We start from the raw sequence: 14,983 nt of genomic DNA, 5'->3' as shown, positions 1-14,983 counted from the left end.
TCGGGCTGTCCATATGCCAGAAAGTCGAACCTACACCAGCCGTGAGGGATAGATTTCTGGCATAATTTATACTAACTCTGGCTAGTGAGGGTATTTGATAAGTAAAACATCACATCAAGCAGAATCCAGACAAAATGAGTGTGAACCCAGCCCAAGCATCCTAAAAAGTTCAACCAACTCCACAGATTTTAACAGTGTGAAGATTTATTTACGCTGAAAATCTTGCAGTGTTAAATAGCCACCAGGTAGTGGTTGTTTAGACAAGTATACAGCCCTTCTGATGCTAACAGAACGGTCAATAATAGATTCTTCAGTCCACATAGGCTGCCATTGTTTTTGGCAGCACATGTCCGGTTTACACAGGATAATGTGCTGTCGTGAATGATTTTTTTTTTAATTTGTTTAATAAATAAACGTTACAAACATACAGGAAAAGAAAAGTAACTCATGGTCATGTCAATAATGTATACAGGATTATGCATCATAGACAGTAATGTGAACATTGTAACATACATACTAGGTTCTGTATAAATATAAGGCACTGGACACATCTGAAACAGCAGAATTACATGAATATAGCTGAGATCTGGGCAAATATTTATTAAAGGCTAATTTACACTCTTTCTAATCTACTTTATGTGAGAATTCCCATCATATGTATTTTGATTCCTGGACCACATTGGGGTATGTACTCTAGCGCGAAAGTAAGACAGTGCGTTAGAGATGAATCACACCACCTTCCCCAAATTTTGAGGAATTTTTGAGGGCAACCTCAATTCTTATACACTATGTTCTCATATGGTATTATGTCATTATCTATTTTTTTCCATTGTGTAATAGTAGGAGGCTTCCCCCCATCCAGCTCAGTGCAGAATGATGACTTTTAAGCAAGCTTAAAAATCATTTCAACGAACGAACAATTCAGGACAATAACTGTGAACCGGCATTCCCATGATCATTCTTTCCCCAGTTATCGCCAGCCTGCTTACACTGGCCATTTATTGGGGAATAAACGTTGCTAGGAATATTCATTCACGATAATTGGCAATTATAAATGCACCCCATATTTAAACAGCTCATGTAAGACATTTACAGCATGGTGGGTGACTTCAATGAGCTCTATTACAGAGCTCAACAGTATCCCTGAAAAATGAATTCATGATCACTGCAGTTCAAAGCTATTGGTGAGACACTACTGGTCTCTGCAAGCAGAACAACTTAGCGTACATCAGCAATGGCAAAAGCCATCAAAGTTTGCCACCGTTTGCACAGTAGTAAAAATCTTCCCCTTAACTGAAATGCTGCAGGTGACAAACCCCCAGGGCTTTGAAATTGTTTCTGCGTATGCATGAGATTTAATAAAATATTAAAAGGGATATTTGTGAAAAACAGAACAAACAGGAAGGTAGTTGCTACTTACTTGCCTGTTGTGCACAGCGCCATTCTTCCCCAGCACAGCGCGGTCACAGACATCTCTTGCCACAGATTCAGCTGCCTCTGCGGACGTCATGTCGACAGAGTAGCGACTTCTTTTCTGCCCTGCTCGCTGTGCGCAACAGGCAGGTAGGTAGCAACTACCTGCCTGTTAGTGCTTAGGCTCATTTGTTTGTTACAAAGTCCCTGATACCCCTTTAACCATAGAGCTGGTATTGTAACACAGAGTGAATTTTTCAGCCCATGTAGATACACCCTAAGAGCGAAGGGATCAGACTATCTCTTTCAAGCATCAATAGTATCTCAATGCTTCACCTGTTTTTATATTGGATTACATTTATATCACTGTCCAGTTTTAGACAGAAAACACTTTTGCTGCCAATTTTTAAAAAATTATCTTCTGCTTAAAAAGTGGAGATTGAAGTTGAAAGGAATAAAGGAAGATGCTGGTTACCTGATTCCAGGAGTCCGGGTTAATAATGAAGGTGCTGGCAGATATTACGCCTGTGCCCAAGAGCATCTGATCTTCCTTTACTGACAGAAACTTGCTCCTATCCAGACAGAGAAGATAATGAATTCACAATTAGAAAGAAACCAAATGATAAGAAATGGGAGTAAGGCCGGTTTTTACACAGCAGTTTGTTTTCCAATATCAGCAAATTGGGGCATATTTTTTTTACAGTGCTGAACCCATTTTTGGTCCATGTATCAGTTTTTACAATCCTTGCTGTATCTGTTTTTTTCACATGAAAAAAATTAATTCTTAGCTTCTACTCATTAACCCCTTCCCCAGTGGGCGATTTTCCATTTTTGCGCTTTCGTTTTCCCTCCCCTTCTTCCAAGATTCATAACTTTTTTTTTATTTTTCCATAGGGCTTGTTTTTTACAGGACGAGTTGTGCTTTTGAATGTCGCAATCTATTCTGTAATGTACAGGAAAGCAGGGAAAAAAATCTAAATGCGTCGAAATTGCAAAAAAAAGCGCAATTCCGCTATTGTTTTCTTGATTTTGGTTTTACAGAATTCATTATACAGTGTAAATGTTCTGACAATAGGATGCCCCAGGTCAGTACAATGATGGTTATACTAAAATTGTATCGTTTTTTTTTTTATTTAAGTGGTGGAAAATTTTTTTGCTTGTGTCTCATTACAATGTTTACCAATCGGGATTATTAATTTTATATTTTGATAAATCAGGCTTTTACGGATGTGGAGATACCACATATATGTATTTTTTTATTTCTTTACTTTTAGTGGGAGAAAAAGGGGTGATGAATAGAACTTTTGTATGTATATATATTTTTTTCATATTTTTAAAAACATTTTTATTTATTGTATCGTGTAGTCCTCTTAGGAGACTTGAACCTTGAATCTTCTGATCGCTTGTACTGTATACTGCAATACCCCAGTATACTGCAATACCACGGGATGGGTTTCATAGGAGTATCGTCATGATAAGTAAGGGTGTCTTCATCAGACAATCATGTTGCGGAATGCCCGTGAATGCCAGTGAGCCCCCCGCGGACATGCATGGCAAATGCCGCTGTTACAGATTGATAGCCACATTCAACAATTTAGCAGCCAAGCATGGAACTCCTCTCCACTCGGGGCTCAGTTTACATATCAAACATTTATTACCAGGAAAGCCTGACAATAATGCAAATTTTGGCATGAATCGCTCATTGCAAGCGTTGATTTCATTTTCTAACGTTTTGATTTTCTCATTTCTCAAATTAACCAAATGGATTTAATAGGACTAACGCAATGTCAAATCTATTCTGTGACATTAACCATTTGCGCCACGAACATCAGTTTGAAAAAACTAGTTACCTGTGCAGACTAGTTGGAGTAGAGAAATCCATGGATGCCTTCAGAACTGCATCATACATGGGGGTTCTTAGTAAATAAACCAAATCCAAAACCATGACACAAATCTCATGCATATCCTTCAATCGCAGAGAACAGCCATTATAATCTGTCGATGGTAAAAAGAACTGTACTTCATTGGCATTAAATACATAACTTACAATTGCAGAGCGATTCATGAGTAGGAGAGATCACCATGATGATTCTTTTTGGCCATTATGGGCTAAGACTACTGTACACATGTATGGGATGATCTGCAGAATACATCTGTGCATGCTCACTCTGTTGTGTTTAAAAATAAAAAAGGCTTTGTTCACATTCAAACATTTTTTATTATTGTTAATCCCTAAATGCAAAGTTAAGTAACTTTCTATATAATCTTCATTAAAAATTTTACAAATTTGTTTTTCTAGAGAATAAAGTATTTAATCTAGCTAAATGATCTGTAAAAAAAATCTGTCAGAGCTCTTGATCTTGATGACTCTCTGCTCTCCGCCTCCCTTCTTTCAGTGTTAGAGATAGCAGGAGGGAGGGAGTTGTACATAGTTCTGCAGTGGAGAAAGTATCTACGTTTTATGGAGAGCAGGGAAAACAGGTTATGGATAAGAAGGAAAGTTTGTGGAGAAAAAATAAATGCAGTTCTGGAGCTGTGATGCTCGAAAGTGACGTCAGCAGCACCCTGGGACACACACACAGTCCTCACGTCTAGCATGCATTACCGGGAGAGACAAGAGAGAAAATGTGAAACTTGGATCAGATTGGATACGAGGGCTTATCATTTAATACTGTCCATTAGATTATATACCCTTGTCCCAACGTTTTTTCCACTGTTTGAAACATTTTTTATTTTCTTCTGAACTAATGCTGTTAAGTGCCTCCAGAGATTTTTTCTTAAATGAGCAGCACGGAGGCTCAGTGGTTAGCACCGCAGCCTTGCAGCGCTGGGGTCCTGGGTTCAAATCCCACCAAGGACAACATCTGCAAGGAGTCTGCATGTTCTCCCGGTGTTTGTGTGGGTTTCCTCCGGGTTCTCCAGTTTCCTCCCACACTCCAAAGACCTACTGATAGGGAATTTAGATTGTAAGCCCCAATGGGGACAGTGATGATGATGTCTGTACAGCGCTGTGGAATTAATGGCGCTATATAAGTGAGTAAAATAAATAAATAAATAAACCTCTTCTACATCCTGAAAATGCTTTCCCTTTAGGTTTTTCTTCATTCTTGGGAATAAGTCACAGGGGCTAGGTTGGGTGAGAAATCGTTGTCATGCCGTTTTTCGCCCAAAACTAGTTGATTTTCAACGGTGTGCGCAGGTGCGTTGTCATGATGAAGCAGCCAGTCCCTCGAACGCCACAGTTCAGGTAGTCTTTTTCTCACTGTCTCACCCAATCGCTTCAGCACTTGTAGATAGTAATGCTGGTTCACTGTGGTGCCCTGAGAAACAAATTCAACGTGAACGACTCCTTTGATGTCCAAAAAAAACAAACCATGATGGACTTCACATTTGATTTCACTTGTGGTCCTTTTTCTCGTCTGGGCGATGATGCTGTCTTGCACTGGCTGGACTGCTGTTTTGTTTCAGGATCATAGGCATAACATCCCCTGTAATGACTTTTGATAAAAAATGAGGGTCAGTTTGTGCCTGTTCTTTCAATTCCTGACATACTCTCAGACGGTTGTCCCTCTGCTCAATGCAGGATTCATTAAACCATCTCAGACAGATGTCTGTTGAGCCTCTGTTTGAAGTCTTCCAATGAAGAAGAACTCACCATCTCTCGTGGCAGCCTGTTCCACTCATTGATCACCCTCACTGTCAAAAGTTTTTTCTAATATCTAATCTGTATCTTTTCCCGTTCAGTTTCATTCCATTGCTTCTCGTGTTTCCATGTGCAAATGAAAGTATTGGCCACTTCTGAACTGTGCAACCACTTGTAAATTCTTGCCTGGCTTAGAACTTCCTTCCCATAAGCTTCCCGAAGCATTGAAACTGTTTCTGCTGCTGTTTTCTTTATCAGGAAACAGAATTTGATGTTGGCGCGTTGCTCCTCAAAGTTTGCCATTGTAAAATAGCCAAGAGTGTTGAGAGGGGTTTAAGAAAACAATCAGTCTGTCTGCTGCGATGGTTTCTCATGAACGCTACTTGGCCAACTGAGTAGGGAGAGTGTCTAGTAAGCATATCTAGTGAGGGAGGGCAGAACGGATAACCCAACTGACTACAGAAAATTATTCTCTTTTTTTTGGGTACCCCCTCATATCGGGGGGTCTGTAAGTGAAGGAAGGAATGAAGACTACAAAATGAAACTACTGTAAGTGCAATTTTAATAACTATAGGTATCCATTGAAAGCATTGTCCACTACTAGGACAATCCCATTTTAAATTAAGTAGTCCCTATTGTAAAATAAAAATAACATATACTCACCTCCTGCACCAGCACTGTTCCAACAATGTTGGTGCCTGCCAGTGTTCACATGGCATTATTTTGGCACATGAGACCTACAGCCAATAAGTTGCCGCTATTGGCGCAGCAGCCCCACAGCGACCACTGATTGGCTGCAGGGCTCACGCGACACAACAATGTTATGCAAGCCCCAGGAGACCCGGCATTAGTGCAGGAGGTGAGACTATATTATTTTTATTTTACAAAGGAAACTACTTAATTTAAAAAGGAGTTGTCCAGGTAGAAGACAACCCCTTTAATGTGTAAAAAAAAAAAAAAAAAACATTATATCATGTGAAAGGACTGTCCACAGCATTTAAATGTGATCCTACATTGATGGTCAGATCTTTTGTATGAGTGATCTAAAATAATTGATCAGCCAATCATAATTTTAGTGTAAGACCTGTTTAATGCCAGCCATAAATATGAGATTGCTGTTAGACAAAACTCGCCGGATGGAAGTGCTCACCTGAGGGGCTCTGCCATCAAGTGGTAGTAGCCGCCGCGGTGTACTGAACATCAGCCTCCTATTCAATTGAGTGGCCCGCAGGTGAGTACTTCCGGCCGCCGGCACCGATAACAGCTGATCGGCGGGGGTGCCGCGTGCGGGACACCGGCCGATCATACATTGATGCCCTATCCTATGGATAAGGCATCAATGTAAAAGTAGTGGACAGCCCCTTTAAATATGCAAAGGGAGATAAGCCGCTGCCAGACATGCCTGATCTGCTATCTGTCTCATCTGCCATCATTGGTGGGCTGGGCATTAGTATGTATATTCTGTATAAAGCTAAGATTAAGCAGCAACTTGGGCAGTGTGGTTTCAGTTACCTTCTAAGATCCCACTTGCAGTCAATTAAAATCATACATTTGGTAATGGATTACATTTTTATGCATGTATGTGCACAGTACACAGGGCTATGTTTCATTCAGTTCCTGATAGCTCATAAAAGATGCACTTAGGTGCTGTTTTCTTCATATACACATTAAGATTAATGATGAGTGTGCATGCTCATTACTCGAGATTTACGAGCATGCTCGGGTGTTTTCCGAGTATCTTCAGCGTGCTCGGGTGTTATGTTTGAGTCACTCAGTGTGCATGATTTGCGACTGTTTGACAACTTTAATACATGTGAGGAATGCTTGTTTCTTAGGAATTCCTCACATGTATTAAAGCTGTCAAACAGTCACAAATCATGCACATTGAGTGGCTCAAACATAACACCCGAGCACGCTGAAGATACTCGGAAAACACCCGAGCATGCTCGTAAATCTCGAGTAATGAGCATGCACGCTCATCATTAATCTTAATCTGTATATGAAGAAAACATAACAGCCGAGCACGCTGAAGATACTCGGCGAGCACCTGAGCTCGCCGAAAGGGGTAGCAGAACATACTCGCTCATCACTAATTAAGATTAATTTTTAAGTGCAGTACAACTGAGAATAAGACTATGTTCAGATTACGCTTTATCCTCACTTCAGTGCCCCTATTGGGGCTTACATGTGAAGCCCTGTAAATCAGGATGAGGCCATTGAGTGTAATGATGCAGATGGAGTCACTGTGTGCTCTGCTGGACATCATTTTCAGCCATGTCCGCCTACTAGATAAGGGCTCCAAGACATAGTCGACTACATCTTGGAGGCCGCCTCATATAGGCGGATACAGCTTAAAATGATGTCCGACAGAGCTAGGCAACATTGTAAAATGATGTCTGGCAGAGCAACAACATTGCAAAACAAGCCTAAATATAAAAATGTCCAGTAATTGTAAAGGTGCAATCAGAAGGGCCTTATTTTGGCTCATTAAAGAAGCACTTCCATGAATACTTTTCTTCATTAAATGTGTGTATGATGTGTAGTGTGAGTATATTAATATACTCACGTGCCACTGCTCTCTTGGGGATCCATCGTCGTTAGTCTCCTCTTCTCACTGACATCACAGGTATGCAGACTGGCCAGATCACGCTGGAAATGGCTTTTAAAATTTAAGCCTTTGGAACGAGACTCCATAGTTTTACACTGTAAAAGAGCCTTCCAGCTCACACACAGAGTATAGAGTGATCCAGGTGGTTGAAATTGCGGTGACCTCACTAAGAAGCAGAGAAGAACGGCACTGGATCTTGGAGAGAGTGTCGGTAGGTGAGTATATTAATACATTCACACTACATTACATGCGCATTTAGATAGATTTAATGAAAAATAATATAAAAGGGTATTGTTTCTTTAATGATGGTCAATCAGCACTCATTTACTGGTCTGTTTACATTGGCTGATGAGTACTGATAGGAACTGAATGATCAATAATATGATCATTCTTCCCCATACAACCTAACGTTGTAGACAGCCCATTCCCTGTGCTGCTGATAATCATTTTATGCCGGCATAAATGATCCAATCCTCTGACTAACACAGGCTTTGTTCGTTCATCTAGTGATCACTGTCATATTTACACTGGCCGGTAATTGGGAATGATCATTACCACAAACCCTCGCATACTGATTGTCAGCCCATCTAAATGCACATACAGTCCCGGTGTTACAGCACTTACCTAACACTTCCAGAAGCATTTCCACATATGTAAAAGGAGAGTGGATATTTATTCGGAAATTAAGAGTTTTTAACACTGTTAGTTCAGATCTCAGAACATCCTCTCTCTTATAAGAATAATCTGCTGATCTCAGAAACTGCAGAACCATGTGGTTGTTGATAATCTGCAATCAACAGCAAAGGTGAATGTATAATGTTTATTTTCTAAGGTTTTAGTGGAGTATGGCTCGAAATGCTTATTCCCATCTTGTAAAATTATCACCTAGCTAAATTACAGGTGCTACATTGCTAAGACCCCCAACTCCAAAAACAGGGCACTGCAATGCCCCATTCAAATAGAGCTGCTGCATGGTTGTGTTTATGGGACTACGGATGATAGCCAAATACCATTCTTGGGTGGACCGATCATCTATCAGCAAATCACCGATCCTGTAGATCAGAGTGGGCTGTGGGGGCATTATACTGTGTGCGTAGGAAGGCTATGGGGGCATACTAATGTGTGTGGGACATCATGCTGTGTGGAGGGCTGTGGAGGCCATCATACTGTGTATGTTTGACAGTTGTGGGGACATCATACTGTGTTGGGAGGTCATAATACCAGGGCTGTGGAGTTGGAGTCATGGAGTTGGTGCCCATTTTGGTGGAGTCGGAGTCTGTATAAAATGGACCAACTCCTAAAATATATAATAAATTGGGTGCAGTAGTTCAATGCAGTTCGTGTGGGATATTTTTTTATAAGAATTTGAGAAAGTTAAGAAATGTCCTATAAATGTCTGTCCTATTCCTGATCTAAGTCTAGACTTTTAGCTGAGAGGAATCTGTGCTACAGTAAATTTATTACTTAAACATGAGCCGTGTATGAGGGAGTCAGAGTCGTGGAAATTGAGGAGTCGGAGGTTTGGCTTACTGACTCCACAGCCCTGCATAATACTGTGTATGTGTGACAGCTGTGGGTATATCATACTGTGTGGGGGGGCTGTGACAGTCTGTGGGCAGAGCTGTTAATCAAGTTACATCAATTTATCTTATACTTAAGACTGAATAATAGGAGCATATGATTTATAAAGTTTATAAAAAAGTAGTAAATTATATGGTGTTGATTATCTGCAACAGGTAAGAATACGTTACAGTATGCCCTATCGTAATATGTATTAACAGTAGCAGTGAGCCAATATACTTACGTAATTCCGCCCGGCATTAAACAATAGAATTATTAATATTAAATAATAATAAAGTTAATAATATTAATACTGAGTAGAATTAGCATGAAATAACCCTTTAAATAACTTAAGAGAAATATCTTACATTATACTTGAAATGTAACTTGCTTGTGATCTGAATACAAGACACCAAATGGAGCATGAACTGGTCACATAGATTGGCTTTTATTGAATCCCATCTCTGATGGAGAGTTTTGCCACTGTATTTATATAGTTCCTCCACATGAAAAATCATGAATCTGAAACAGAACACTCACTATTATATAATATAATATTATATATATATATATATATATATATATATATATATATATATATATATATACACACAGTTATATGAAAAAGTTTGGGCACCTCTATTAATCTTAAGCTTAATGTTTTATAAAAAATTGGTGTTTTTGCAACAGCTATTTCAGTTTGATATATGTAATAACTGTTGGACACCGTAATGTTTCTGCCTTGAAATGAGATTTATTGTACTAACAGAAAATGTGCAATCTGCATTCAAACAAAATTTGACAGGTGCATAAGTATGGGCACCTCACCAGAAAAGTGACATTAATATTTAGTAGATCCTCCTTTTGCAAAAATAACAGCCTCTAGTCGCTTCCTGTAGCTTTTAATGATTTCCTGGATCCTGGATGAAGGTATTTTTGACCATTCCTCTTTACAAAACAATTCCAGTTCAGTTAAGTTTGATGGTCGCCGAGCATGGACAGCCCTCTTCAAATGATCCCACAGATGTTCAATGATATTCAGGTCTGGGGACTGGGATGGCCATTCCAGAACATTGTAATTGTTCCTCTGCATGAATGCCTGAGTAGATTTGGAGCGGTGTTTTGGATAATTGTCTTGCTGAAAGATCCATCCCCTGCGTAATTTCAACTTTGTCACTGATTCTTGAAAATTATTGTCAAGAATCTGCTGAAGCTGAGTGGAATCCATGCGTCCCTCAACTTTAACAAGAGTCCCGGGGACGGCATTGGCCGCACAGCCCCAAAGCATGATGGAACCTCCACCAAATTTTACTTTGGGTAGCAAGTGTTTTTCTTGGAATGCTGTGTTTTTTTGCCGCCATGCATAACGCCTTTTTGTATGACCAATCAATTCAATCTTGGTTTCATCAGTCCACAGGACCTTCTTCCAAAAAGAAATTGGCTTCTCCAAATGTGCTTTTGCATACCTCAGCCGACTCTGTTTGTGGCGTGTTTGCAGAAACAGCTTCTTTCGCATCACTCTCCCATACAGCTTCTCCTTGTGCAAAGTGCATTGTATAGTTGACCGATGCACAGTGACACCATCTGCAGCAAGTTGATGCTGCAGCTCTCTGGAGGTGGTCTGAGGATTGTCCTTGACTGATCTCACCATTCTTCTTCTCTGCCTTTCTGATGTTTTTCTTGGCCTGCCACTTCTGGCCTTAACAAGAACTGTCCCTGTGTTCTTCCATTTCCTTACTATGTTCCTCACAGTGGAAACTGACAGTTTAAATCTCTGAGACAGCTTTTTGTATCCTTCCCCTGAACAACTATGTTGAATAATCTTTGTTTTCAGATCATTTGACAGTTGTTTTGAGGAGCCCATGATGCCACTCTTCAGAGGAGATTCAAACTGGAGAAGAACTTGCAAGTGGCCACTTTAAGTAGCTTTTCTCATGATTGCATGCACCTGGCTATGAAGTTCAAAGCTCAATGAGGTTACAAAACCAAAAAAAGTGCTTTAGTAAGTCAGTAAAAAGTAGGTAGGAGTATTTTAAACAAGAAAATGATAAGGGTGCCCATACTTATGCACCTGTCAAATTTTGTTTGAATGCAGATTGCACATATTCTGTTAGTACAATAAACCTCATTTCAAGGCTGAAACATTACTGTGTCCAACAGTTATTACATATATCAAACTGAAATAGCTGTTGCAAAAACACCAATTTTTATAAAACATTAAGCCTAAGATTAATAGGGGTGCCCAAACTTTTTCATATAACTGTATATATATATATATATATATATATATATAGATATATATATATATATATATATATATATATGAGCAAACATACTGAAATTCAAATTCACTAGATTTACCACATTTTCTCAAACCATTTGATTTGCGGCGGATTTAAAGTATTCCAACTGCACTGGAAATATTTATTTTCTTTAAAAGCTAACCTCCTTCACTGATGCGCAGCCACACGCTATCTGTACAGTTTTTTCAGTGTTTTATGGCTTTCTCTCCCTATCTCTATGCCTAAGCAATGAATTTCACTATCCAGATTCACTACAAGATGGCTGCTGTATTCCCTGTCTCTGCTTTTATACAGGCTCTGATAGTTTTTCCTATTGGATATGTTATATCATGTGATGTGATAGCTGCAAGGCATTTTGTGAATGGACCTAGGACACCATTAAGGTCATATGAGCCTTCTCTGGCTGATGCAAACATTTGCATTGTGTAATATGGCGACTGCCATTTAGGCAATTCAAGATAAGAGATTCTCAAATTGTTCAAATTCACCAAATTCAGTGATATTAGTATCTATCTATTTATCTAATTAGACATAAAATTAAATACACCATCAGATAAAATGAATTTAATCATCGTGTGACAATGGTACCTGTTAGGAGACTGGATATATTAGGCAGCAAGTGAACCGTCAGTTCGTGAAGTTGATGTAAGAAGCAAGAAAACTGGGCAAGCGTAAAAATTTTACTGAATTTGACAAGTTCTATAGGGGAAAATGGTGAACCAATGGCAGGATCAAGGCCTATTGATTGGTTTGGGAAGCACGGTTGGCCCATCTGGTCCAATCCTACTGAGGAGCTACTGTAGCACAAAGTGATGAAAAGGTGTGGTCCACTACTGGAAAACCCCAGCTTAATCAATTCAGAACCCCAGTTGAAATAAAAACATTCATTATATACTCACCACCTGCAACATCGCAGTTCCAGCAATGTCAACACCGCTGTTCCCGCAGAGTGACGTGACTTGGTGTCTCACGTGCCTGCTGCAGCTAATGAGTGGTCACCATTTGGCTGCAGCTCATAAATGTTCCTTCAGGGCGGACGTCCGCTCTGATGATATAATAAAGGCTGCAGCTAAACAGTGGATGATCATTGACTGCAGCCGGCATGTGACAAGTAACATCACTCTCTGGAGACAGCGGCACCTACCATTGTTTTTATTTTAATTGGGGGTTCTGATTTGAATTAGCAATTCCTTTAAAGAAGTTGTCCATTACTTGGACAACCTCTTCTCATACCCCATGCTTGGCCCCGATAAAATAATAAAGCCTATATTCACCTCCCGTGCTGGGGTCGTTCCTGCAGTGTCAGCACTTGAGGTCCAGGGGCTCTCGTGCAGTTGTTGAAGACACGTGACTCCGGCACCTAATCAGCGCTGGCGTCACTGTCCCCGCCTTTAGACAAATCGAACATCAAGAGGAAGTCATGGCTGCAGCTGATCTCTGACTTCCTCTTGATGTCCGATTTGTCTAAAGGCGGGGACAGTGACTCCAGCGCTGATAGGGTGCCTGGCTCAAGCGTCAAAACAACTGCACAGCAGCCCTGGGAACGCGAGTGCCGACATCGCTGGAACGATGCCAGCACAGGAGGTGAGTACAAGCTTTATTATTTTATTGGCGCAAAACAATTAGGTCAAAAAGTGGTTGTCCTAGTAGTGGACAACCCCTTTAATTCTAGCTGAGATAGAAAAATTTTAGCACACACCAAGCATCACAGTTTGCTGAGCCTAGGACAAGTTGTTCAGTGCTAAAAGCACCAAAAATGAGCACATATCCATCAGAACTGGACTATAGAGCAGAGGAAGAAGGTGGTCCAGTCTGATAATAATAATTGTATTTATAGATCGCCAACATATTCCGCGGCACGTTCCCGAGTAACATAGTTCAACAGTTAGAGGAGGAGAGAGTTTAGTGCTCGCAAGCTTACAATCTATAACAAAATGGGGGGCACAATAGGTAAAAACTGCTTGTCATGTATGCTCCAGCCATTATTATAATAAACAGGGCATTTCAAATAAACTGCATGATCCGGTCATCAGCCAAAATCTGTCTTAAAGTACAATGACCAAGTGCTACTGGGTGCATGAAGGATGTGGAGACAGATGAATAGGAAGGATGAAATACTCAGGATAATTTAGAAAGGGGGAAAAGGGAAAAGTTAGATTAGTGAAGTGAAGTGATAGGTCAGTCTAAAGCGATGTGTTTTTAAAGCAAGCTTAAAAATGTGGATGTTTAGTATTATGACGCTAAGTCACAAATGTGACGTTGAGGCACTACTCAAGAACACGCTGTGAAACAGGATAGTCAAGAGGTCCGGGTTCAGATGCCAAGAAACCTCGTTATAAACAGAGAGGTAAGACCAAGGCTAAGGCGGGTCACAGTCCGAAGTCAGAAATCCAGGAAGATAAAGGATCAAGACAATGGGGCTAGGCAAAGGTCCAAGGTTGGACAGAAAAAAATCAGAAACAGAGAACTGGAAAACAAGGCACACACCACCGAGCTAAAGCTACCACTGGCAATAATTAGATACTGACAGCCAGCTAAATAGCCAGGTAATCACCCACAGTGGGAGACACCTGGAAGAAACCCAGCATGCCCCTGCCCTGAATGGTGGCTGGACTGTCACTCACAATACTGACGACTCAGCACGCCCCTACCTCAGATTGGATGCCTGGGCTATCACTCACAATACTAACAGCTCAGCACAATCCTGATTCTACTGTATAGGGTGGCTGAGCTGTCCCTCCTTGTATCCAGGACACAGAGAGCGGTGGAATTCTGACAGATATTAATCAAATTGTTAAGGGTAGTGCATTCCAGAAAACTGGAGCAGCAGAAGAGAAATCTTGTAGACGAAAGTGGGAGGTTCAGATAATCGAGGATGTCTAATGAATCATCTTTTTTTTGTTTGCAGACCAAGTACACCCATGGCCATGTTATGGCCCTTTTCAATACTATCAAACCCAATCTCAACCCATTTAAGCACCTGTGGGATATGCAGAAAAAAAACAAATTGGATTCATGGGGGCTCCACCTTATAATTTGTAGGACCGAAAGAATAAGCTGCTATTGTTTTGGTGCCAAATACCACAGGAACACCTTCAGAGCACTTGTGGATCCCACGCGTTAATGGGTCAGAACATGCGTTGGCAGCATACAGTTTTAATGTTGCGTTTGATCCATGTACAGTGTATATGAAAGGGAATCTGTCAGCAGGTTTTGCTATACAATCTGAGAGAACCATAATGTAGAAGCAGAGACCCTGATTACAGGGATGTGTCACTTACTGGGATGTGTTTTGCTGTTTCAATACAACCAGTGTCTTATCAGCAGGAGATTATCATTACAGGACAACTTGGCTCCTGCAGTGTAGTCTAACCCCAACACCGAGTTACAGCTCTCTGTCTCTATACAATGTACACAGAAAGCTGTGGTGTGATTGGGGTTATACACAGCTCAACA

The 14,983-nt window shown here is 40.5% G+C and overlaps 1 protein-coding gene across 1 annotated transcript in view; it reads right to left on the bottom strand.

The window, feature by feature from the left end:
- The window catches only part of CNTD1 (cyclin N-terminal domain containing 1), a 36,827-nt gene that overhangs the window by 9,374 nt on the left and 12,470 nt on the right, over positions 1-14,983 (bottom strand). Inside the window, exons 3-6 of the mRNA XM_073681142.1 lie at positions 9,593-9,746; positions 8,289-8,451; positions 3,264-3,408; positions 1,889-1,985 (exon numbers count right to left, since the gene is read on the bottom strand). Of these exons, the coding sequence (XP_073537243.1) occupies positions 1,889-1,985; positions 3,264-3,408; positions 8,289-8,451; positions 9,593-9,746 (559 nt within the window). The remainder of the gene's footprint in view (positions 1-1,888; positions 1,986-3,263; positions 3,409-8,288; positions 8,452-9,592; positions 9,747-14,983) is intronic.

Source organism: Phyllobates terribilis, unplaced genomic scaffold, assembly GCF_046119375.1.
Source record: "Phyllobates terribilis strain yellow unplaced genomic scaffold, ASM4611937v1 Scaffold_5__5_contigs__length_657084704, whole genome shotgun sequence".
NCBI classification, from domain to species: Eukaryota; Metazoa; Chordata; class Amphibia; order Anura; family Dendrobatidae; genus Phyllobates; species Phyllobates terribilis.
This window is presented reverse-complemented; position numbering and strand designations above follow the sequence as displayed.